Source organism: Ambystoma mexicanum, chromosome 8 (assembly GCF_040938575.1).
Source record: "Ambystoma mexicanum isolate Mex_15411 chromosome 8, UKY_AmexF1_1, whole genome shotgun sequence".
NCBI lineage: Eukaryota > Metazoa > Chordata > Amphibia > Caudata > Ambystomatidae > Ambystoma > Ambystoma mexicanum.
Genome location: NC_090929.1, coordinates 1725370725 through 1725393898, shown reverse-complemented (window position 1 = coordinate 1725393898; position 23174 = coordinate 1725370725). Strand labels below are relative to the sequence as shown.

The following is a 23174-nucleotide window of genomic DNA, read 5'->3' as shown; positions in this document are numbered from 1 at the left end:
CAAACAGGTGCCTGGCTCCAAAATGGCCATGCCACAAGGTTCTTAGTCGTGTCCTTCGGCCATCTTGCCCCTTCACCTTCCCCAGGTCGAGGCAACCCAGGTCAGTCCTTATTTGGGCATGCATTCTCCCACGAAACGCCAAGCTTTCACGGGCTTCTGCATCCCTTGTGTGTGTGCTTCCAGGATGTGGGCTGGGATGTCTGTTCTCAATACACATCTTGGGTGCCAGAGAGTCTGGAGTGCTGTGAATACCTGGGACCACTGTGGTCTATGATTGGTACATGTATGGTGTGCCTGTATGTGAGCAGATTTCCCATTGGGTCCTCTTTGTTTTTTGCGCGAAGGAGATTCTGGATAAGAGAAGTGCCCCAAATACCCATACCATGTCGATCTCTGGAGTTCTCACTGAACAAAGGATAGAATCAAGTATCCTGAAACTAAAAAGCTGAGTCCAGGAACCGCTGGTGACCCGCTGGAAGGTTTGGCACCCTGGTCCCGCTGGACCCCTCTGCATCTGGCCGTCCTAGAAGGTCTGCAAAGACGCTTTGACCCATTGGAGTAGAGGGACCAACTATTCTCAGCACCTTCATCAAACCCTGCAAGTAAGTCTTCTCGGAAGTGTCCCTGGCCAACCAGTGGGCTGACCAGCTTGTGCACAGGAGTTTTGCCCTGATCCCGCTGCCATTTTGAGGAGGCCCTCAGAACTTAGTACGTCGCTAGCTCTGTGTTCACGGCACGCTGACACCGAATTTCGTACACTTGGCGTTGCCAGGTCTGAAGTAACGTGAGTGCACTCGAACCAGAGTATACACGGTTACCGTGTCGCCAAGCCGTGGTGACGAACTTTGCAGGTGCACTGCATTTGCGCCCCTATTGCCCCTGAAGCCTGTTGCAGTGAAACTGGCCTGATCCATCCAGCAGGAGCGGAGAAATCGCCACTGTCCCGTTTGGGAGTCATTGCTGTATCTTCGTCGCTGAAAGCCGCAGAGCCGCACTTAAACCTGCAACCGAAGTGTACTAAACTGCTGAAGTTTGGTCTGGAGTGCGCCAGGGGTCGGTGAGTAATCGCAACCCTAACTGGTGGCCCCAAGCGCCTTCATTCATTTTTACGCACGAGTGGCCCCTGAAGGCCGCTCTCCTTTCCACTGCTAGAGCGAACTATTCCCAACTCTTGGAATCGACTTGCCCTCAAGTGGAGGCCCTCCTCGAATAGTGGGAACTTCTTCTTTATCACCGCATTTGCCTTCCTGAGCTGCTACAGACCCTTGAAGAGACCCCGTTTTGCCAATCTGCATTACCGCATGCGCCAGCATTGCAAGTACATTTGAGCACTAGGCTCCACTCTTCTTAGGGATTGGACTGTCTCTCAGTTAGGGTTGTGTTGGATATAGAAGGGACTGAAGACTATCTGCACTGCCTGTTTCCTCACCCTTTTAGTTTGTGGACCCATTTCGTGCATTAACCCTTTAGACCCCATTGGTCTTGTATATATGTATTTAGATAGGATTGTGTTGGCTTAATAGTATTACTGTGATTTGATTTGTGTTGAAACTCACAGGCCTTGAAATAAATGTATTTGTATTTTTAATTTATCTACACCTGACTGGGAGTGATTTGTAAGTATCCTTTGCTTTGTGTGCTCATTGAGGTCTTTCAGTCACCCTCACCCCTCCTGAGACCTAGTCTTGACCGCCGCCAAGCTACCTTGATTGGTCTGGTTTGTCCAGAGGTTACCGTGTTCCAAGAAACTAGGCCCGGAATTCCGAACCTCTGCCCACCAGGTCAGAGTTCAGAAATCTGTCTTAACAAATTGGTGTACAGCGGTGGGATAGGACAGAAGGTATCCAGTGTTGCGCACGAGCGAAGGCATTTCAGGTTATTCCTACCCAGGACACATGGTGACTTTGTAGTGATATCTGTAAAGGCCATAGACCGATCTGATATAATGGAAACAAGTACCTTTATAACCTTAAATGCTTCTAGGTCAGAAACATTGAGAAAGATGTGCACTGAGAGAGGGTTACCTGCTCAAGGTACAACACTGGAAATGATTCAGAGAATCATGGAATGGCAAGAGTTACAACTCAGTGCCATAGCCTCTGAGAGTGCAGAAGAAGGTGGGTCTGCTTCCACTGGCAGAACTGACAGTTCTGTCGCTGCCATCATCAGTATTGCCCATGATAATAGGGAATATGTGTAACGCTCACCTGATTTCCACGGAGGCGCTGGGCTGGACTGAGCTGTCGCCGTGTCTTCTAGTGTGACTCGTAGATCTCGGCCTTCTCCTAGGGCTGGTCCCCTTCTCACGATGTACCGGACGTGTAGAGTGAGGTGTCTGCAGACGGAAGAACAAGGATTTAGGAACTGGATTGACTGAACTTCTCCTTCCTCAGTCCTCTTATTCGAACCAAGGGCGTGGCTTGCTCACCTTAGATATATTAAGGCCGGGCTCTCCATCCTGCGTCTTTGCAGGGGCGCAAGTACCAGTTACTTCACTGGTTCACTGACAATCCTCTTGATTGCAGAGGTTGATGCTGGAAGATACCGCCGTTTACCGCACGAGCGGTTTCTTGATAGTTATTGGAGCACCCTTAATGTAGTCCCTTGCTCAGTCTCAGGGTGTCAAGATTGAAATTGTAGAGGAATGGTGCGGCGAGCAGGTGAGTAGGAAAGATGACCGGTTGCTGTCACCCTTTCTAATGTCTCTCTTTGTCCTGCAGGTTTAGGTGCAATGGACGCTGATGAATAAGTGCCCAGGATCGTGCAAGCGCGTATGTACGAAGAAGATGAAGCGCGGTGCACGTAAGTAAAATGACTGCTGTTTGTTTCAAAAGCACGCCTTAATGTCTCTTTTGTCCTTGCAGATCGTGGATGCAGAGAGCGTTGCTAGATGGATGCCGGCGAACATGCGAGCACGTAAGTAGAAAGTTTATGGTTGGTTTAGAATGCGCCTTAAAATGTCTCCCTTTGCTTTGCAGATGCCGGCATGCAGCGCTTCTTGAAGTTCAGAACGTGCGGAGCGCAGGTAAGCAATTCAAGAATGCAATGCTTAATCAAGTCCTTTTCTTTGCAGATGTCGATGGGGAGCCGAAGAAAGCGGCGGAAGGCTTTGGAAGATGCCGCCGTATTTGGTAAGTAAGAGCGCTGCTCTCGAATTGAATTCTGCTAACCTGTTGTTTTGTCTTGGCAGGTGCAGCTGAGGATCGGATCTCTAGCAGGTAAGGAATTCGTTTTCACAGGAACTGGAGCTGAAGAATCTCAGGAAGACTGGAGCTGACACGGTGAGCGTCCTGCTGCAGATGCAGAATAACGCGAAGCACGTTTCATCAATCGGGTGTGGTTTAAATAGCCTTCTGTAGTGCTTAGGCGTCTTCTTCCACAGCCTCGCCCAGGTAAGAAAAGAGTTCCTGTGTTCTGATTCCAGGGAGTGGCTCCTGCCCCACCCAGACAGGAAAAGTAGTTCCAGGCAGAGAAGGATCAGAAGACCATCGAGCTGGTAAGTAAGCAGCATGGTCTGCTGCAGGTAGGTCCACCCAAGCACTCTTAAGCATTATGAGCCCGGCGCTTCCAGTGCCGGGACCGGTCATCTTTATGAGCCTGGTGCCACTGGCGCCAGGACAAGGTCCAAAAGGTCCCGATAGGGACTGGCTGGTACCCAGGATCAAGGTTATGGGCCTGCTTCCAAGGATGTGAGGCAAGTCCTGACCCCTTGGAAGCAGGGATCATGACAATATGCTATGTCTAGTGTTTCCTCTGCCAGCTCTGATGCTGAGGCCATGCTGGAATTCAAGAAGCAAGAGCTACAGTTTAAGCAGAAGGAGCTTGAATTTCACGTGGCTAAGCTGAAAATGGAGCAGGCAGAAAAACAGAAAGACAGGCATCACCAGTTGGAACTGGCCAAGCTTCAAGTTTCACCGGGATCCAGGGGATCTGGACATGATTCTGGGTCCTCCTCTCATCCAAGATTTCCTAAAGATCTTCTCAGTGTGTATGATGAGAAGAATGTCATTATGGACTGGTTGAATACATTTGAGTATGCATGTGAAGTTCAAGAGGTTGTAAATGCTGATAAGAATGCATGGTTGCTCAGCAGACTACCCCATTCTGGCTGCAGTGCTATTATGGAAATGTCAAAAGCTGAAAGAGTAGATTTTGCAATGTTGAAGCTAAGGTTTGGGAAGACTCCTGCCCAATACTTGAAAAGGTTTAGAGAGTACAGAAAGAAAGAAAGAAGGAAGGAAGGAAGGAAGGAAGGAAGGAAGTACTTGGGTGTCAAATGTGACTGCTTCTTTAAAAAAAACGTGACTGGCTGCGTTGAAGGCTATAAGGTCTCCACCTTTGAGGGTATAATATGTCTTGTCATGCTTGAGCATATTTTTGCATCTTGTTCCCCTGAGCTTAAGCAGCATCTGGCAGATTCAAAGGAGATAGATCTTAAGAAACTTTCTATCGCAGCAGATTTTTGGGTGCCACGTAGTGTCCCATAAGGACAAGACTCTTCCTGGTAAGCAGGAGGAGGGGAAAAAGTCAAAGATACGGAGGGTGGGGGATCTGATAAAACCTCCTCCCAAAAGAGCCACAAAAAGAAAAATAAAGGTACGTCACAAGAGAACACACAGGGTAATGGAGGTTATCCTCCAAAACAGAACGCCGGTTACAGTAAGCCTCCCTATGTCCCCAGACCCGGTGGATCTTGTGTGGCTTGTGGAGCAAGTGAACATGTGAAGGGGGACCCCAGATGGAAGGTCAGAACTTTCAGGGTCCACTCTGCTAATCTGGCATTCTCCTCCTAGGCGGAAGAAGAGATTACAGGGGCACCCTTCCCTTCAGATTCCTTCCCCAGTGGGATAGATTCTGAGGTAGTTTTAGTTTCCCTGGGAGTCTAAAGTCTCAGAGGCTTTTGCTAGGATTACTGATAATACCAAGCACTACTTTAAGGACAGTGTGCTGATGAATGGAGTAGATACTCCAGCTCTTAGGGATAGTGGGTGGAGCAGAACTGTGGTGGATTCTACCTTGGTAGACCCAGAGGAAGTTGCCAGCGCTCCTCTGTCCGCCACTAAATCGGCTGATGGCCCACCTCTCAAGTTCCCAGTTATGCCTGTAAATCTTACTATAAATGGTACAGTGGTCAGGATTCCATTGAGAGATGTCCCCGGAAAGATCTTGCTGGGGAATGATCTCAGAGCTTTAGGAGACACAGCAGAAATACCCTGAACAAGGTCACAAACAAGGGCTGCCTTGACCAAGTGCAATGCCAGCCCAAGCCAAAGGGGAAACCCAAGGCTAAAGGAGTCAGAAAAAGTAACAGAGGGAACGAAAACATTCCCCCAAACTCAACTACCACTGAGCTGGAGGTAGTTTGTCAAACACCTGAACCTGACGAGGAAGAGGTACTGCCTGAAATTCTCAACCCCCATGATCATCCTGAACTACAAAGGTTGTTAGTGAAAGGTGGTCCTGAGAGGCTTGAGATCAGTAAGGGCCAACGTGAGTGCCCATCTCTGGAAGGCCTAAGGAGACGGGCCTGCTCCCAGCTTGAGGGTGAACCTCCTGGGAAGCATAGGATTTATTGGGAAGATGGGCTCCTCTATAGTGAGTCTACAGAAGGAGGCCATATGAGGTTGGTGGTTCCCCTTGCTGTAAGACCCTTTCTCCTGCAGCTGGCGCATGACGTGCCCCTTGCTGGTAACCTTGGCATCAAGAGAAAAAAGCAAAGGTTATCCATGCATTTCTACTGGCCCAAGATGGGGGTGCAAGTAGAAAGTCACTGCAGGAGTTGTGCCACATGCCAGTTATCTGGAAAAAGTGGCAAAACAATCCAAGCTCCACTGGTACCACTCCCAGTTGTGGGGGTACCATTTGAGAGGGTAGGGATCGACATTATTGGTCCCCTTGACCCTCAAACATCCTCAGGCAATAGGTTTATCCTGGTACTGGTCGACCATGCTACCAGGTATCCTGAGCCCATCCCATTGAAGACTGTAACTGCCAAGTCAGTTGCAAAACCTTTACTTGGCATATTTACTAGGGTTGGCTTCCCTAAAGAAGTTGTGTCTGATGGGGGCAGCAACTTTGTCAAAGTATATGCAGGCCATGTGGAAGGAATGTGGCGTCACCTATTAGTTTTCATCTGCATACCACCCACAAACCAATGGTCTAGTTGAAAGGTTTAACAGGACCTTAAAAAGCATGATTGGGGCTCTGGAAGAACCCCAAAGAAGAAAATGGTATCTTCTATTACCATGCTTACTGTTTGCCTACAGAGAGGTACCACAGGAGGGTTTAGGCTTCTGTCCCTTCGAGCTTCTGTTTGATCACCCTGTAAGGGGACCCTTAGCCATAGTCAAGGAGGGGTGGGAGATGCCTATTCCCCCAGTAACTACCAATGTAGTAGACTATGTGCTAGGTCTCAGAAAAAGGATGGTACTCCTGATGGGTCTGGCTAGTGAAAAATTGAAGGCAGGGCAAGCCATGGTGAAACATTGGTATGACCAGAAGGCTGCCCTCATCAATTTCACACCTGGTCAGCAAGTCCTGATCATGAATCCTATAAGGCCTGGAGCTTTACAGGACAAATGGTCAGGCCCTTATACATTGGTGGAGTCACTGGGTGCGATCAGCTATTTAGTGGACCTTGGAAAGGCTGGTCAGGCTCCAAAAGTGTTCAATGTAAATAGGCAGAAGGCTTTCATCCCAAGAGTTGAAATCGCTGCACTGCTGCTGTCTTCAGATGTTGAGAAGGAGGAGTTAGAACCTCTCCTTGACCTGTTCCAGGGCATTCCTTCAGATAGCTCAATTGAGGGTGTCCAAGTGGCCTCTCACCTGACTGCTGATCAACAAGCAGAGGTGAAATGTTTGCTGAGGCAATTTTCCCCCTGTTCTTACAGTCTCCTGGTTTGACACCTTGGTGCAAACATGACATTGACACAGGAGACAGTGTACCTACCAATATTAGGGGATACAGGATGTCAGACAAAGTAAGGTCTTATGTTAAGACAAAGGTCAACAAAATATTGGATCTTGGGGTGATTGAAACCTCTAGTAGTCCTTGGTTCAGCACAGTGGTTTTGGTTCCAAAAGCAGGTACATCTGAGTTGAGGTTCTGTGTGGATTACAGGGCTCTGAATGCTGTCACCAAGACATATGTACACCCTTTGCCTAGAACAGATGAGCTGGTGAATACTTTGTGCTTCCAAATACCTCAGCACATTTTACCTCACTCCACACTATTGGCAAATAGCTCTTGCAGAACATGCCAAGGAGAAGTCGGCTTTCTCAACACCAGAGGGTCTTTACCAGTTCAGGGCAATGCCTTTTGGGTTGAGGAACGCCCCAGCCACTTTCCAGAGGCTTGTGAATCATGTCCTTAATGGGTTGGATGAATTCTGTCTTGCATATCTGGATGATATAGCAGTTTTCAGTGCCACCTGGGAGGGTCATGTGAAACACCTTAGGATTGTGTTGCAGGCACTTCACAAGGCCCACTTGAACATAAAGGCCAGTAAGTGCCAGATTGGACAAGCATCAGTGGTCTACCTTGGACATGAAGTAGGTGGAGGGAGCCTTTCATTAGCAACCCTGATTAGCAACCCAACAAAGGTGAAAGAAACCATTAAAGGGTATGATTGGATAGAAAACAATGTAGTTATTTTGAATTCTAGGCTATACAGCCAGGCTATTTTGTTTTGGAAATGGCTGCCAATACCTGAAGTATATTTGACAAAATATCCATCAAGATCATATCGAAATAAGACTATGCGCTTCAGGTTTAATGTCTGAAACACAAATCAGATCATGAGCATTTGTGATAAGGTATTAAATCTTTGCCGCTTTTGCAAAGAAGAAGATTCAATTGAATCTTTACTACATCTGATCTTGGTATGTCCAAATCCCCTTCGACAGAGAATAGATAATTTTGCAAACTTTGTCAAAGATCAATCCGAAGTATACAGAGAAAAGCTATGCGGCGAAATGCTTCACGGGAGCTCAGCCTCGTTAAAATTAAGGGTCAATGAATATCTGGCAAATGTATGTTCTGTTACTTGAGGGTGTTTATCTCTTAAATGTCTATTCCACCATCAAAGGGTGGTATTTGGAACTCGCAATACTGAGACTGAAGATGAGAGTACGTGTGCGTGATTTTAGATGAAAAATGGTTGAAAACTGCTAGAAAATGTAAATTTTTGAAGGTGGTTAATAGAAAAGGATGAGAAATGGAAGTTTAGTAATACAAAAAAATGTTTTAGATGTCTTAATCTAGGTGGATTAAGCACAAGGATTTTAATGTTTTGACAGTTTTATTTAGGTATGTGTAATGTGTGTAATAATTGCAATGGAGTGTGTTTCGAATATTTTCATTTCCTTTTGTTATAACTGTATTGTATTGAGTTGTAATTATACTGACATGTTCATACAGTTTTTGTGAAGGTTTATTTAAGCGAAAACAATAAATGAAAAAAAAAGGTGGAGGGAGGATACAGCCTCTTCCCAGTAAAGTACAAGCAGTACAGGACCCCCACTACACAAACCCAAGTGAGAGCCTTTTCAGGACTCAAAGGGTACTACAGAAATGTCATGGCACCATGGCTGCCCCTCTGACTGCTCTCACAAATCCTAAGAAACCCAAGAAGGTAACTTGGTATGAAGAGTGTGGGAAGGCCTTCAATGGCTTAAAAGACTCCTTGTGCCAGGCCCCTGTTCTCAGGGCCCCTGATTACCAAAGACCTTTTATTGTGCAGACAGATGCCTCTGACACTGGGATGGGAGCTGTACTATCACAAGTAGATGAGAAGGGTAAGGAGCACTCTATTGGCTTCATTAGTCGCCAGCTTAAGGACAGAGCTCAGATGGTCCACAGTAGAGAAAGAATGTTTCTCTGTTGTGTGGGCCCTAAGGAAGCTAAGGCCCTACCTCTATGTGACCCACTTCATTGTGCAAACTGACCATAAGCCCTTACAGTGGTGAATGAACACATGAAGGGAGAGAATCCAAGGTTTCTCAGGTGGTCCATAGGTCTGCCATGCTTTGACTTCACTATTGAGAATAGGCCAGGTGTCCAACATAGCAATGCTGATGGGTTGTCCAGAATGTTTAACCGACCTGAACATGACTCATCCAGGGGTGGATTAATTCCCCCTGTCCTTGGTCTGGGAGGGGCAAGTGTTAGGAAAGATTCCCATTTATGTGTAATTTTCTCTCCAGTTGTACCCCCCAACTTTTTGCTGATGTTAAACACCATAGACTGACTTTACCAGAGGAACCCAGCCTTCTGCTGCAGTTCTCTGGGCTTTTCGCTAACTTTTATGGGGAAACTGACATGCCCTTAAGACAGCCAGTACTGGGAGACTTGTTTCCCTTAGTCCTTTCCAACTTTTCTGCAACATGTAGCAAGTGTACAATGTACCTTCCAGTACAGTGCACTTGGGTCTGTTAGTCATTTCCAAAGGCACTAGATGCTCTGAAATGATTTTTTAGGAGAAGTGCAGATGTGCCTTGGACTGGGTTGGTGGCAGCTTATCATTTCGTATATATTTTTAAGCCTTTCCTGCCAGCTAAACCGCGATTACCACGTTTGGCACGAACGGGTGGTCTGGCTCCAAAATGGCCATGCCACGAGGTTCTTTGTCCTGTCCTTTGGCCATCTTGCCCCTTCACCTTTCCCAGGACCAGGGTCAGTCCTTATTTGGGCATGCATTCTCCAGCAAAACGCCAAGTTTTCGTGGGATTCTGCATCCCTTGTGTGTGTCTCCAGGATGTGGGCTGGGATGTCTGTTCCCAATACACATTTTTGGATGCCAGAGAGTCTGGAGTGCTTTTAATGCCTGGGACCACCGTGGTCTGTGATTGGTCCACGTATGTTATGCTTGTATGTGAGCAGATCTCCCATTGGGTCCTCTTTGTTTTTGGCGCAAAGGAGATTCTGGATAAGAGAAGGCCCCAAACACCCATACCATGTCGATCTCTGGAGTTCTCACTGAACGAAGGATAGGATCCAAGTATCCTGAAACTAAGATGCCGAGTCATGGAACCGCTGGTGACCCGCTGGAAGGTTTGGCACCCTGCATTAACCCTTTAGACCCCATTGGTCTTGTATATATGTATTTAGATAGGATTGTGTTGGCTTAATAGTATTACTGTGATTTGATTTGTGTGTTGAAACTCTAAGGCCTTGAAATAAATGTATTTGTATTTTGAATACATATATATACGCTGTTCCAAGAAAGTAAGCTGGCCTTCTGAACCTCTGCCCACCAGGTCAGAGTTCAGAAATCGGTCTTCACGCTGTGAAGCTAAGAACCTTGGTGTCATCTTCGACTCCACCCTCTCCTTCTCTCCTCAAATCTCTGATGTCTTCAAGAAGTCAAACTATCAGCTGCACCCCCTCAGAGGTATTCTTCCTTTTCTCACTTTCCCCCAGAAGCTCACTGTCTCCAGAGCTCTGGTTCTCTCTAGGCTGGACTATTGCAACAGCCTCTTTCTAAATCTTCCTACATCTACTCTTCGACCTTTACAACTTATCCAGAACAGGACTGCAAGACTTGTCCTTGTCCTCAAGCCCAGGTATCGTATCGCTCCAGCTCTGAAATCTCTTCACTGGCTCCCCATGGCTGCAAGGATCAAGTTCAAGACCCTCTGCATCGTCCACAAGGCCTTCTGGGGCCTGGGACCACTCTACCTCCTACTTTCTCTTCCTAAACATCTTCTTTCTCAAACTTTACACTCATCCGACTCCAACTCGGGTCAGACACTTCTCCAAGCAGAGAGTTGGGGGCAAATATATCTCCGCGCTGCAGTTTTCTTTTTTTTATGTTTGCCACTCCCCCTCAACACGAGACACAAAGAAAAGACTGTCTGCTCTGCTCCACTGTTGTGACTGCTTTACTCTGCGTGACAAAGGCCACACCGGAGACCAAAAAGGAGGTAGGCTTACCAGGACTTTTAAAACCTCTGGAATACAAACCCTACCCCCTGGGGAAAAGGCAGAAGGAGATTGGCCCAAACAGGTAGGTGACCAAGGAGCCCAATGGTAGCTATGAAAGGGGCCCTTAGGGGTCCCTCTCGATATGGAAACAAGGCAATAACCATACACGAAAGGATGCTCCAGACACGAGGTTCATATTCCCAATGCTAGGGTTTATTGCAAGCAAAATAGTCCAAATTGGCCAACTGTGGTCTCACGCCTCGCGACGTGTATTCTGTAGACCTCGAGGGATGCAAGAGAGCGAATTACGTACATCAGTTACATATATACAAAATGCATATCATACAATCAGCAGCTATGTCATGTTTAACACCCCCCTTTTATTGAGTTTCTTTGAACTCTGGATGATGATGGATATTTCCGACCAGTATGACAATTATGACACTTTCGATGTCTATTCTAGTAACAATGTGCAATTTAGAAAGTGCGGAGGCATCTTCTAGTTGTTGAACAGAACATGGTGCTTCTGTTCTTGGAAGCAAGCTGCACACGGGGGGGGGGAAGAGTCACATTCCAAGCTTTGCTATCTATGAGGTGCTATTCGCGTCCTGGAAGCCAACACGCTCTAAAGGGTTTTGTGAAGGAGGGCCGTAAGAAGAGCATAATTCAAGCCTTTAGCTGCTTTATTTTAACATATTCTACCACAGTACGAGACTGGCTGGCAGCTGTGAAATGATTAAATGCCCTGCAGCTTTCCCTCAAGGCTACAGAGAGGGAGCATGGGCATTCCTTCCTGGGCTGCTCATGAGATGTTTCAACGAACTCCTCAGTCCCGCGTCCTTGCCCTTTCATATTCAGACAACAATGTTAACAGTTGAGCAGAGTAAGCAGAATTCGCAAGAATTGCAGGCTGCAAAGCAGTTTAGACAGAAAGCAATGAGCAATGGTTAACAAACAAAATGGCGATTCTTGCTACGTTTAAAATGGTCGCTTGTTGGTCAAGCATAGCAGTCTGTATTTCTATAATTCTGTGCATAAAACGGTTGGCCTTCGGCCATCAAGATACATCTATCATCCAACTGAAGGGTATTTCATTTTTCCAGATTGACAGCTAGGGGTGCGTAACAGGACAAGGGATACTTGGATTTAAATACCAGGTGGGACCGGAAATGATTGAAAGGTGTTCATATGAGGTCAGGAGTGGAGTTGGTGAAACAAGAGCCCAGACTCTTGAGAGGGGGCAGTGGAGATGAGCATGTAGGAGACTGTGGCAATGTTCGGAGGGAGTGCAGGTAATTGTGTGAGAGTGTTACCAAGTTTGATAGTGTAGAGCAGAGTGATAGTGCTATGGTGACTGGTGGAGAGAGCGAGAGAGTGAGACGGAGTAGGAGAGTAAGAGTCGAAGGAGGGTTAGATCGTGTCAGGATGTAAGTAGAAATTGTGTTGAGTTTTGAGAGTGAGAGAGTGTGTGACAGAAGGGCAGTTGAAGAACAGCAGTAGTTGAATTCATGAGAGTGAAAAGTTGGAGGGTGGAAAGTAGGGGAGAGGAAGGTAGGAGATCAGGCGAGGAGAGAAATAGTATGAGAAGATCAGAGGACAGAGGGGAGGGTGCAGAGAGGGACGAGTAAGAAAAAGGAGGGAGCAGTGTGGAGACAGAGGGATTGGATTAGTATGAAATAAGAGGTGGAGAGTAGTGCAAGGAGAAAGCTGACCGAGAGAACAAGTGAAGGAGAGAGAGGAGTGGAGGGAACATCTCGGTATGATATTCATGAGATCAAACCCCACAGGAAAAGGCTTGGGGGAGTGAGAACGAGAAGGCCTTTAGGTCCTTCCTTGGAGAAGGAGAAATCCTAGAAGTAGATGGAGGATATTTGGCGCTAGTAATACATCTCAGGAACATAGTCAGGGTTTGAGACAACTGTGCTCAGCTGAGAGAGAGCCTCTGTTCCCTAGAACCTTGTTACAAGCCTCAATAAATTTGAGTGAACGTACTATCCTTGCGTTTTTGAGGCCTTATGTGTTTCCAACCAAATCCGCCTAGCAAGCCAGGCTTACGCACCCATCATGGAACCACCACCAGAAAATCCCATCTACTGGCCAAAATGCGCATATTCTCACCAGACCCCCAGGTCACCCATCTGGAAGCAAAACACCTCTGTGGTGCATATCGCGATCCACCTAGAAAATGTACCCACACAGACTCCAGGTCTACACGCACCAACAGTTATGCACCACAACTTTTTCCCACATCTCTCTTAGCCACCCTAACCCCACTCTTCCATTTCAGAGCCACACGAGTGCCTGCAGACCATGAAAATGGCAGCAGTGTGCAGTACAAGGCCCAGTAACATAATATATCATGCCCTCTCCCTAGCGCAGTGACTGGTAGGGGTAGGGATAGGGGAAGGGGTCTGGGGAAGGGGTAGGTGCGGTGGTGGCTGCGATATAAGGGCCATTGTGACTACCCCATTTGTGGTCCTGAATCTTTGCATTAGGAGTGGAAGTGTGAACCTCCCTGTGACTAGTCCCTTGGGATTCCTGCATGTCTAGAGCAGTCCTGTGACTGTCGCTTGCGTAGGGCGGGCACCCAGTGAGGGTGGTCTGGGGTGCCCCATATATCGCTTCTGGGTCCAGCACCCGCCCAGCATCCACCAGCTCATGGTGGCATCTAGACCCTTTGACTCCCAACTGTAGGTGTCCAAGGTCAGGCAGCGGACTTGTTCACAATGAGCTTAAACGTTTTTTGACAAAACTGAATTGGGCATACCTTCACCATGAGATCACATCTGTGTTTTCCTAACAGGGCCTGAACTGGCTGCACTGGATACATCAATGGGCATTAATGAAGAGGGTGAGATGTATCCACTCGACGTCCAGGAGTATGAAAGGGGAGGCGGTTCTAACAGTTGTGTAGGTGAGCAAAGCTCTGCTATCTGGAATCAAGTCCATAAAATGCCTGTGACACCAAAGCTTAATATTCTTCTTCGCTGTGATTCTGGTTTGAACTTCTTGCTCAGTCTCTTGTAGGATCATTCGCTGAATGCACTGTGCATGTGGGTTTAACGGCTAGATTTCTGTAGGCACCCATTTGGATTTTAAGGTGAATAGTGAGTTGTTGACGTATACTATTGCACTGAAGATTGATCACACACCGGGACATGTTCAAGTCATGACATTTTGGTCAGTAATAGGAAGTGAATGTGAATGGGTGCTTGCGTGGTTTGTGTTTGTGCAAGACGAGCTGCATTCTCAAAAAGGAGGCACAGAGCACTTCTATGCAGTATTGCCAAATGTATTCAACAGAGTCACAGAGAAGGGCTTTAGGAAGAAAGGAACTCAACGTTAACAGATTGGGCTGATTTGGCAATCTTGGTTATCTGTAGCAGCAAAATTACAGAGTAATCACAGCTCAATCTACCCAGGGGCCCTGTGTACTTGTAAGAGACTGAGGATCGCTCTGTCTCAGTTGGGTATTTCAAATGGATTGTGTCCTCCCACATATTCCTCATCTTTTGATAATATCTTTCCAGCTTCAGCTGTTTTGGAAAAAGTTTCTCGACAGAGGGCGCTGTGTGCTTTCTCGTCGATGTCCCTCGAGGGCCTCTTTTCGACTGTCTACATAATCCTCAGTATAGGTAGTACACGCAGCGCCCATTGGCTTCAGTTCTGTTTTTCTTAGCATTGGCTTCGAAGAATTACGGCATGCTTCGGTTCTTCATTGAACATCGTCACTCATTTTCTATACGAAAATGTCTTCTCCATCGGCTCATCAACGCCTAAGGTGGGCTTCAAGAAATACCAAGACTGTGGATCGAAGATGTCGATTCCCCCACTGCATATGCCTGTGGTGTCTCGGAACTGAACATCGTACCTCTGAGTGGAACTCCTGTCAGGTGATGACCGACAAGGTTCTAAGGGAGCGTAAAGGTAAATTGGTGATGGGTAGGTTCCCTTTGAAGTCCCTTCGAAGATTCCCAAAAAGAGAAAGTCCAAAGAGTCGTGAGATTCTCCTAGATGAAAGAAGTCTGAAAGATCTTGATCGAGAAGTCGATCACAGCTTTGTCCGTCTTGTTCCAAGAAGGCTAAGAAACTATGCCACAGGTCACTTTCGACCTCTACTGATTCCTCTTACAAGGTAATCAAATGTCCAACCAAGTCGGACGCCCCAGCAAAATGGGATGCATTTCGAAGTGAAATGTTAAAAATCTTCGAAAAGGCGGCCCAACCGCCTCGAAAGAGAAGCAGAAAGAGCATGCCCCTGTCGATCTGCGACGACAAAGGTAAGTTGAAGACGAAATCTTATGAATCTTCGAGTTCGAGGCATAAGCCTGATTTGGATCCGACGAGAAATCGGTGAGGGCTTCAACAAGCCAAGAGTCCAGTCCTTCAAAGGGCCCTTTGAGGAAGCATAAGAAGTCAACAACTTCGAATGTCTCACCAAGGGCATCAGTGTCAGAGCCATCAACACCAGTGTCGAAGTAGACTCTGACAAATTCGAAGTCTAGAACACCAATTTCGAAGTCCTTGTCGACAAATTCTTTGAAGTTGACAAAACCCCCAGTAACACAAGGTAAGATTTTCAAACCCATACCAAAAAAGGATTTTTTAAAATCTTTAACTTAGATTTATGAAGATAATGGACCTCATTACAACCCTCATGGTAGCCGTGCTTGTAAAACGGGCACGGCGGCCGCCGGAGTTGAATTTTCAGACCGGTAATTGCCCGTTTGCGGGCGCCGGAAAAAAGATGCTTGCCATTCGGCCCCATAGGGCTGAATGGGAATGGGGAGGTCGGATTCACCGGCACCGTTTATAACAGTACCGGTGCATCCGACATGCTGTGCTCGCAGGTGCCTTGCTGCCCGCCAGGTGTGACCTGGCGGGCAGAAAGGCACCCACGAGCACAACTCGTAGTTTGCCGGTCCGGGAACTACGGTACCAGCAAGCTTACCGGTACCATAGATCCCGGACCGGCAAACACCACAATATGACTTACAATTTGTGTTAGGAAAGATTTCCATTTATGTGTTATTCTTTCTCCAATTGTGAACCCCCCAACTTTTTGCTGTTGTCTGACCATCCTAGCCTGACCTTTGCCAGTGGAGCCCAGCCTTCTGCTGTACTACGCTGGGATTTCGCTCACTTTGTTATGGGGAAACTGACATGCCCTTAAAGACAGTCAGTACTGGGAGACTTTGTTTCCCATAGTCTTTCACTTTGTTGCTACATGTTACCAGTGCACAAAGTACCTTACAGTGCGCTGGGGTCTTCCTTTCATTTTTATGGCCCTTGACACCCTCAAAAGATTATTCGTTAGAAGTACAAATGTGCCTTGGACAGAGCTGGTGGCAGCTGTTCTTTTTCGTAGATTTGTAACCCTTTCTTGAGGTCCATATTGCGTTTACCTCGATTGGTCCAGGACAGTGACATGGCCCCAAAATGGCCATTGCACAAGGTCCTTTGTTCTGTCCTTTGGCCATCTTGTCCCTTTACCTTTCCCAGGTCGAGCAGACCTGGGAAAACCCTTATTTTGTCATGCAGATCGCCACGCAAACCGAAGCTTTTGCGGGCTTCTGCATGCCTTGTGTGTGTGCCTCCAGGATGTGGGCTGGTCTCTCTAGTTCCAATACACATCCTGGGTGTCGGAGAGTCTGGTGTGCTGGGAATGACTGGGACCACCAAGGTCTGTGATCGGTCCACGTCTGGGATGGCTGTATGTGAGCAGATCTCTCATTGGGTCCTCTTTGTTTTGGCGCGAAGGAGATTCTGGATAAGAGAAGGGCCCAAACACCCATACCGGGTCGATCTTCTCCCCGAACTTAGGATAGGAGCCAAGTATCCTTAAACCAAGAAGCCGAGTCGAGGAACCGCTGGTGACCCGCTGGAAGGTTTGGCACCCTGAGCCCACTGTTGTCCCGTCGGACCCCCCCCCCCCTGCTTCTGATCGAACTTAGGTCTGCAAAGTCGCTTTGACCCATTAGAATAGTGGGACCAACTATTCTCGGCACCTCCACCTTATCCTGGAAGCAAGCTTTCTCGAAAGTGTTCCTGGGCCAACCAGTGAACTGACCAGCTTGCATGGGACCTTTGCCCTGGAACTGCTGCTCTCTCGGAGACTTTAAAGATTGTAAGCACTGGGTATAAGGTACCCTACATCCGGGTTTCGTACACCTAGGAGCCCCAGGTCTGGAATTAGGAGAGTACGCCTGAACCATAGTGCATTCGGTCACTGTGTCGCCCAGCCGTGGTGATGAACTTCGAGGGTGCCCTCCTGCTGTGCCCCCATGTGCTCTGAAACGAGATGCAGTGGATTTGAGCTGATCCCTTCATCAGGAGCGTAGAAATCGCCACTGTCCCACCCCAGAATCATCCCTGGAACTCAGCCGCTGAAAGCCGCAGAACCGCACAATTGCAGCTTTTGAACCCGCAACCAAAGTCAACTCGACTGTCAATGTTTGGTCCATAGTGCGCCTTGAGTCGGTGATGACTTGCAACCCTTACAAGTAGCCCCTGGCGCATCCATCCATTTTTACGCACGTGTCACCTGAGGGCCACTATTTGAATGGATTGTGTCCTCCCACGTATTCCTCATTTTATGATAATATATCTCTCCAGCTTCGCTGCTCCGGAATTTATTTTCGACAGAGGGCTCTTTATGCAGAGTCCCTCGAGGGCCTCCGTCGACGTCATCATCAGCATAAATAGCGCATGCATCGCCCGTTGGCTTCAGTTAAATTTTTCCAAGCTTACGTTTCGAGTAATTACAGCGTGCTTCAGTTTTTCATGAGAAAATGTCTTCATCTACTCCTTCGACACCAAAGTCCGGTTTAAAAAAATGCCACGACTGCGGATCGAAAATGTCAATCACGGATCCTCACTGCATCTGCCTTTGGTGTTTGGGCACCATACCGACAACTGTTAGTCTTGTCAGGCCATGACAGAGAAAGCTCTCAGGGAGCGTAGAGGTAAACTGGCGGTGAGGAGGTTAGCATCGAAGTCTTCTTCGAAGCTGGAGAAAGTCTGGTGAGTCTATAGACTCTTCCCGGCATAAAAAGCCAAAGCGGTCCCAATCGAGGAGTCGATCACGGCAATCTTCATTTTCTTCCTCCAATAAGGTGAAGAGACACCATAGGTCTCCAACTTCAAATGATTCCTCCACGGAGGTAATGCCCGATGAAGTCCGATTCCCCGGCATAGTGGGACGCATTTCGTTCAGAGATGTTGTGAATATTCGAGAATGCAGCCTTGACACCATCGAAAGAAACGCACAAGAGCCATGCCCCGGTCGCTCGGAAGGACGACTAAGAGAAGTCGAAGGCTACAACTTCGAAGCCGTGCTCATAGTCGGTGTCACGTCGAGAAAGTTCTCGACCCAACGAGAAGTCGTCGAGAGTGTTGACGAGTTGAGAGCTGGGTCCTATTTTGGTTCGGACAAAAAAGCACAAATCGTTGAAGACCTCATGACTTTGTCGACTCCGTCGGCGTCGGAACTGTCGACGTTGGAGGTCGAGTCGACGCCAAGTAAACTGGCTCTATTTTCGAAACCGCCTTCGACGCACTTGACGCCTACGTCGACTTTATTGAAGCCTTTCATCTTACAAGACAAGGTTTATAGACCTGTTCTTAAGACTATTTTAAGTCTGTCTGCAATTTATGCAGAGGATCAACCCCCTGATGAGGGATCCCCTCCTTTTGGTCTGCAGTTTGGCACCTCCAATGTGCCAGAAGAACTCCTTTCTGATGAATCAAGAATGAGAGTTTTATATGACAATCTCCAGTCGGCTAGTTTTTTGGACACCTCGCCTTAACTGGAATTTGGCAGGCAGGACCGCTCGGAGCATGCATTTTCAACCAGTAGAAAGCTCATGAGTAAAGTCACTGAGTTTATGGGGTGAAGTAGACCTTCTCCATCATACGAACAGGATGATCTGACCGACATCTTGGACCAGGGTCCTCAGAAGGACCCTATCTTGCCATTCCACATGGCCCTGCAGAGAAAAGTCGCTGCTAATTGGGAGACCCCAGTAGCTGGGCCTGCAGTTAACAAAAACTTGGAAAGGAAGTACAGGCCTTCCAGCAGTGACCCAGGATACCTGACCAAGCATCCCACTCCTGAAAGTTTGGTAGTTCAGGCAGCTACGTCAACCAGACAATCGGCTTATCCTTCCATCCCACCTGACAGGGATGACAAGAGGGTAGATGCCTGGGCATGTAAAGTTTTCACTGCAGGCAGTATGGCAATAAAATCTACTAATGTGACTTACACTCTATCTAGATTCATGTTTACCCTGTGGGACTGTGTTGCCATGGTGGCTGATCACATCCCGGAAGGCGAAGAAAGGGATGGCGTCCTGTCGATCATTAAAGAGGTAATGGGAGAATGTCTCCAGTCAAGTTTCGATACTGCTGACAGCATCAGCAGATCCATGGCTGCTAGCATGGTTCTACGCAGATTTGTGTGTTTGAGAAAGTCAGGGTTTGCACCAGATGTGCAGGCTAGACTTCTCAACATGCTCTTGGACGGCTCCAGGTTGTTTGGCAGCAAGGCGGATGAGAGTCTGGAGAAGCTGCAGACCTCAAAGGCGGCAGTTAAGTCCCTTAGCGCAGCCATTAAACAACCTCAACAACCCTATTCAGGCTCATCTTCCTGGAGGGGTAAGTCCTTTCATTTCTATTCCTCAATTGGAAGAGGAAGAGGACAAGCCGGACGAAGGAGCCAAAGAAGATTGCCTCGTGGTGATGTGATATGGCATTTATAACGCGCCTATACACAAGTGTTTCAAGGCGCAACGAGGCAAGGGGGGAACAAAGGGAGGACAGACAACGATCCTACTAGGCCATGTGTCATACAGATCGCGCAAGTGCATGGGAAGGGGGGGGGGAGGAAAAGTGCGCAGGGGGAAGGGAGAGGGGAAGTGCAGTACATGGGGAAAGTGGAATAAATAAGATAAATAAAACGAATAAAACAGCCAGCTAGTGGCAAGTGCAAGGAAATGCAGACATAAGTGCTAGTAGGGGGACTGTAGGGATACAGAAAAATGGTCCCCACATGCAGGGGTTGCCAGGGAGGCAGTGCAGGTGGGCAATTCAGGGGGCCTGGGCCAGAGATCAGAAAGGGTGGCCAGATAACCAGTGCAATTTCAGTCAGGAATTCAGCAGGTAGAGGTGAGGAGAGAAAGCAGAAGCAAAGAGGACGGTTTTGAGGTGCTTCCGGAACCGGAGATGGTTCTCCTCGAGTTTCAGGGAGGCAGGAAGGCTGTTCCAGAGAGAGCCCCCTGCTGAAGAGTGATCTACCACCAACTCGTTTCTTGGAGAAGCGACTGACCCTGAGGGAGTAGGAGGCACATGAGCGAAGAGCTTGAGAAGGAAGACATTTAGGAAGAGAGTTAAAGGTATTGTGGCCCCAGACCACAGAAGGCCTTGTGTTCAATGCACAGGGTTTTGAACTTAATCCTCGCAGCCACTGGGTGTAACGCTCACCTGATTCTCGCAGAGGCGCCGGTCTTGACTGGGCGACTACCGTATCTTCAAAGGTGATGTGTAGCACCCGGTTGGCTCTTTGGGCTGGACCTCTGTGCACTGTATGCCTGACGTGTAGAGTAAGATGTCTGCAGATAGAAAATATGGGGTTAATGAACTGGGGTTATTGGGGTGTCCCTATCTCTTTCCTCTTCTCCTCTCCTGTAGACCCCCAAAGGTTAACGCTCTCACCTTAGGTAAGTGAATGCCGAGCTCTCCATCTGCCTCGGGGCAGGGTGCTGTAACCAGTTTCTTCACTGGATAGGTAGCGCAGGCCTCTTGACTTCAGAGGACTGCTGTCCGTCGTTTACTGCACGAACGGTAAGTTTCGAGTCATTCAAATGTCTTTAAAGTCTTTCGTAATGATGTCTCTTGTTTTGCAGGGTTCCGGCGATGGCGGATGACGGGCTGAAATGAGTTGAAGATGGAGCCCGTGTGATGAATAGAAGCGCCTGGAAGCACGTAAGTAAGCGCTTGTTGCCTGCTTCACTATGCGCTCTAACTGTCTTTTTATTTTGCAGGTACGAGTTCGGAGCGGCTGCAGGGTGCCGGAATACCCACTGGATTAGATGTGGAAAGGAGTAATGGCACGTGAGTATTAAAGTTCCCCAATGTCTTTAAACGCACCTTGTTTTGTCTTTCAGATGCGGGATGCAGCGCCAAAGGCCTCCGGAGCGTGCGAAGAGTTGGTAAGCCTTTGCCTTTCAGATGCCGGAATGCTAACCTGTTCTTTCTTGTCTTTATAGGTGTTGCTGAAGACTGGATTCAGGATGGTAAGCCTTTTTCCTTAGGCCCAGGACCGGATGCAGAAGACACGATGAGCGTTCTGCTGCAGAGGTTGCAGAATAACGCAAAGCAAGATTCATCCACCGGGTGTGGTTTAAATAGCCTCCTGTAGTGCTTAGGTGTCTCCTTCCACAGCCACGCCTAAGTAAGAAAAGAGTTCCTGGTAAGAAAAGAGTTCCTGCCTTCCAGAAGAGTTCCAGTGTTCTGAATCTAGGGAATGGCTCCAGCCCCACCCAACAGGAAAAGTAGTTCCAAACAGAAGAGGATCAGAGGCTCAACTGGCAGGCAAGTAAGCAGCATGGTCTGCTGAAGGTAAGTCCACCCAAGCATTATGAGCCCGGCGCTTCCAGCGCTGGGACTGGGCATATTTATGAGCCTGGTGCCACTGGCGCCAGGACTGGGTCCAAAAGGTCCCAATTGGGACTGGTTGGCACTCGGAACCTGGGTTATGGATCTGCTTCCAAGGGAGTTGGGAAAACCCTGACCCTTTGGAAGCAGAGATCATGACAGTACCCCCCCCTCAAGGCCCCTCCCAAACCGGGCTTCTCCGGGGGTTTTGGCTTGTCAGGAAATGTTCGGTGAAATCTTTTGATTAGGCGAGGAGCGTGGACATATTCAGCAGGTTCCCAGGATCTCTCTTGGGGGCCGTAGCCTTTCCAGTCAATTAGGTAGAATAGTTTAGATTTGGAGATCTTGGAGTCCAGAATGCTTTTGACTTCAAACTCGAGTTCTCCATCCACTAGGATAGGTTTTGGAGATTTGGTTAGTCGGGTTTGAGGTTGCACGGGTTTTAATAGAGAGACGTGGAAGACCGGATGTATCTTCATGTGCGGGGGCAAGTCCAACTTGACCGCTACTGGGTTTACTATGGTAGTGAAGGAATAGGGACCAAGGTATCTTGGGTTGAATGTGCGTGGCCCTTTTAGAGATAGATATTTGGTGGATAACCAGACTTGATCCCCTACTTGATAGTGAGGGGCTTCCTTCCGATGTTGATCTGCTCCTTTCTTGTATTGTTCTTTAGCCCTTTGAAGGTGAGAAACAGCTTCCTTAAAGGCTTGGGTGATTGTAGAATGCAGGTAGTCTACTGCTGGTGTTTCAAGATCTTGGAGGGGATCCAACTCCGAGGTTCGAGGGTGACTGCCGTACAAAAGAAAAAACGGGGTTTTCCCAGTTCCCGAATGGACAGAGTTATTGTAGGCATACTCGGCTATCCAAAGGATATCTTTCCAAGTTTTTTCAGTTTGTTGCAGCATGCAGCGTAAATACTGTTCCAGAGTTTGATTGGTCCTCTCGGTTTGTCCGTCGGTCTGAGGGTGGTGACTGGTCGATAGTCTCACATCAATTCGAGCCGACCGACAGCAACTTCGCCAAAAATGAGAAATAAATTGACTACCTCGATCCGAAATTAGAACCGAAGGAAAACCGTGCAGTCGGACGATGTTTTCGAGAAATTCTCGGGCCAGAGTTGCTGCTGTTGGCAAGCCTTTGAGCGGAATGAAATGCGCCATCTTGGAGAATAAGTCCACGATTACTAGAATCGTATTGTATCCGGAGCATGGAGGTAGATCGGTGATGAAGTCCATAGAAAGCGTATGCCAAGGGCGAGGTGGGATGTCAATAGGGCGTAAGAGGCCTGCTGGTCTTTCCTTTTGACTCTTGTTTTGGGCGCATACTCCACAGGACATTATAAAGTCTCTGATATCTTTTTTCCAAGACGGCCACCAGAAGTAGCGCTTGATCTTTTCTGAGGTCTTGGCTATACCGGGATGACCTTCCATTAAAGAGTCGTGATAACAAGAGATTACTTTTTTCTGTAAATCTGTGCTGGGTAGGTATAATCGTTCTTGGAAATACAATAAGTTGTCCTTTACTGCAAAGTCCTTTCCCTGCAGATGCCAATTCTGTATGTCTGCTGGAGTTACAAGTTGCCTGGCTTTATCCT

General features: G+C 47.9%; 1 protein-coding gene across 1 annotated transcript in view; it reads left to right on the top strand.

Annotated features, from left to right (window-relative positions):
- Nucleotides 1-23174, top strand: part of LOC138473367 (zinc finger protein 485-like) — a 275091-nt gene that overhangs the window by 217660 nt on the left and 34257 nt on the right. Inside the window, exon 7 of the mRNA XM_069612055.1 lies at nucleotides 13728-13838. Coding sequence (XP_069468156.1) covers nucleotides 13728-13838 — 111 coding nt within the window. The remainder of the gene's footprint in view (nucleotides 1-13727; nucleotides 13839-23174) is intronic.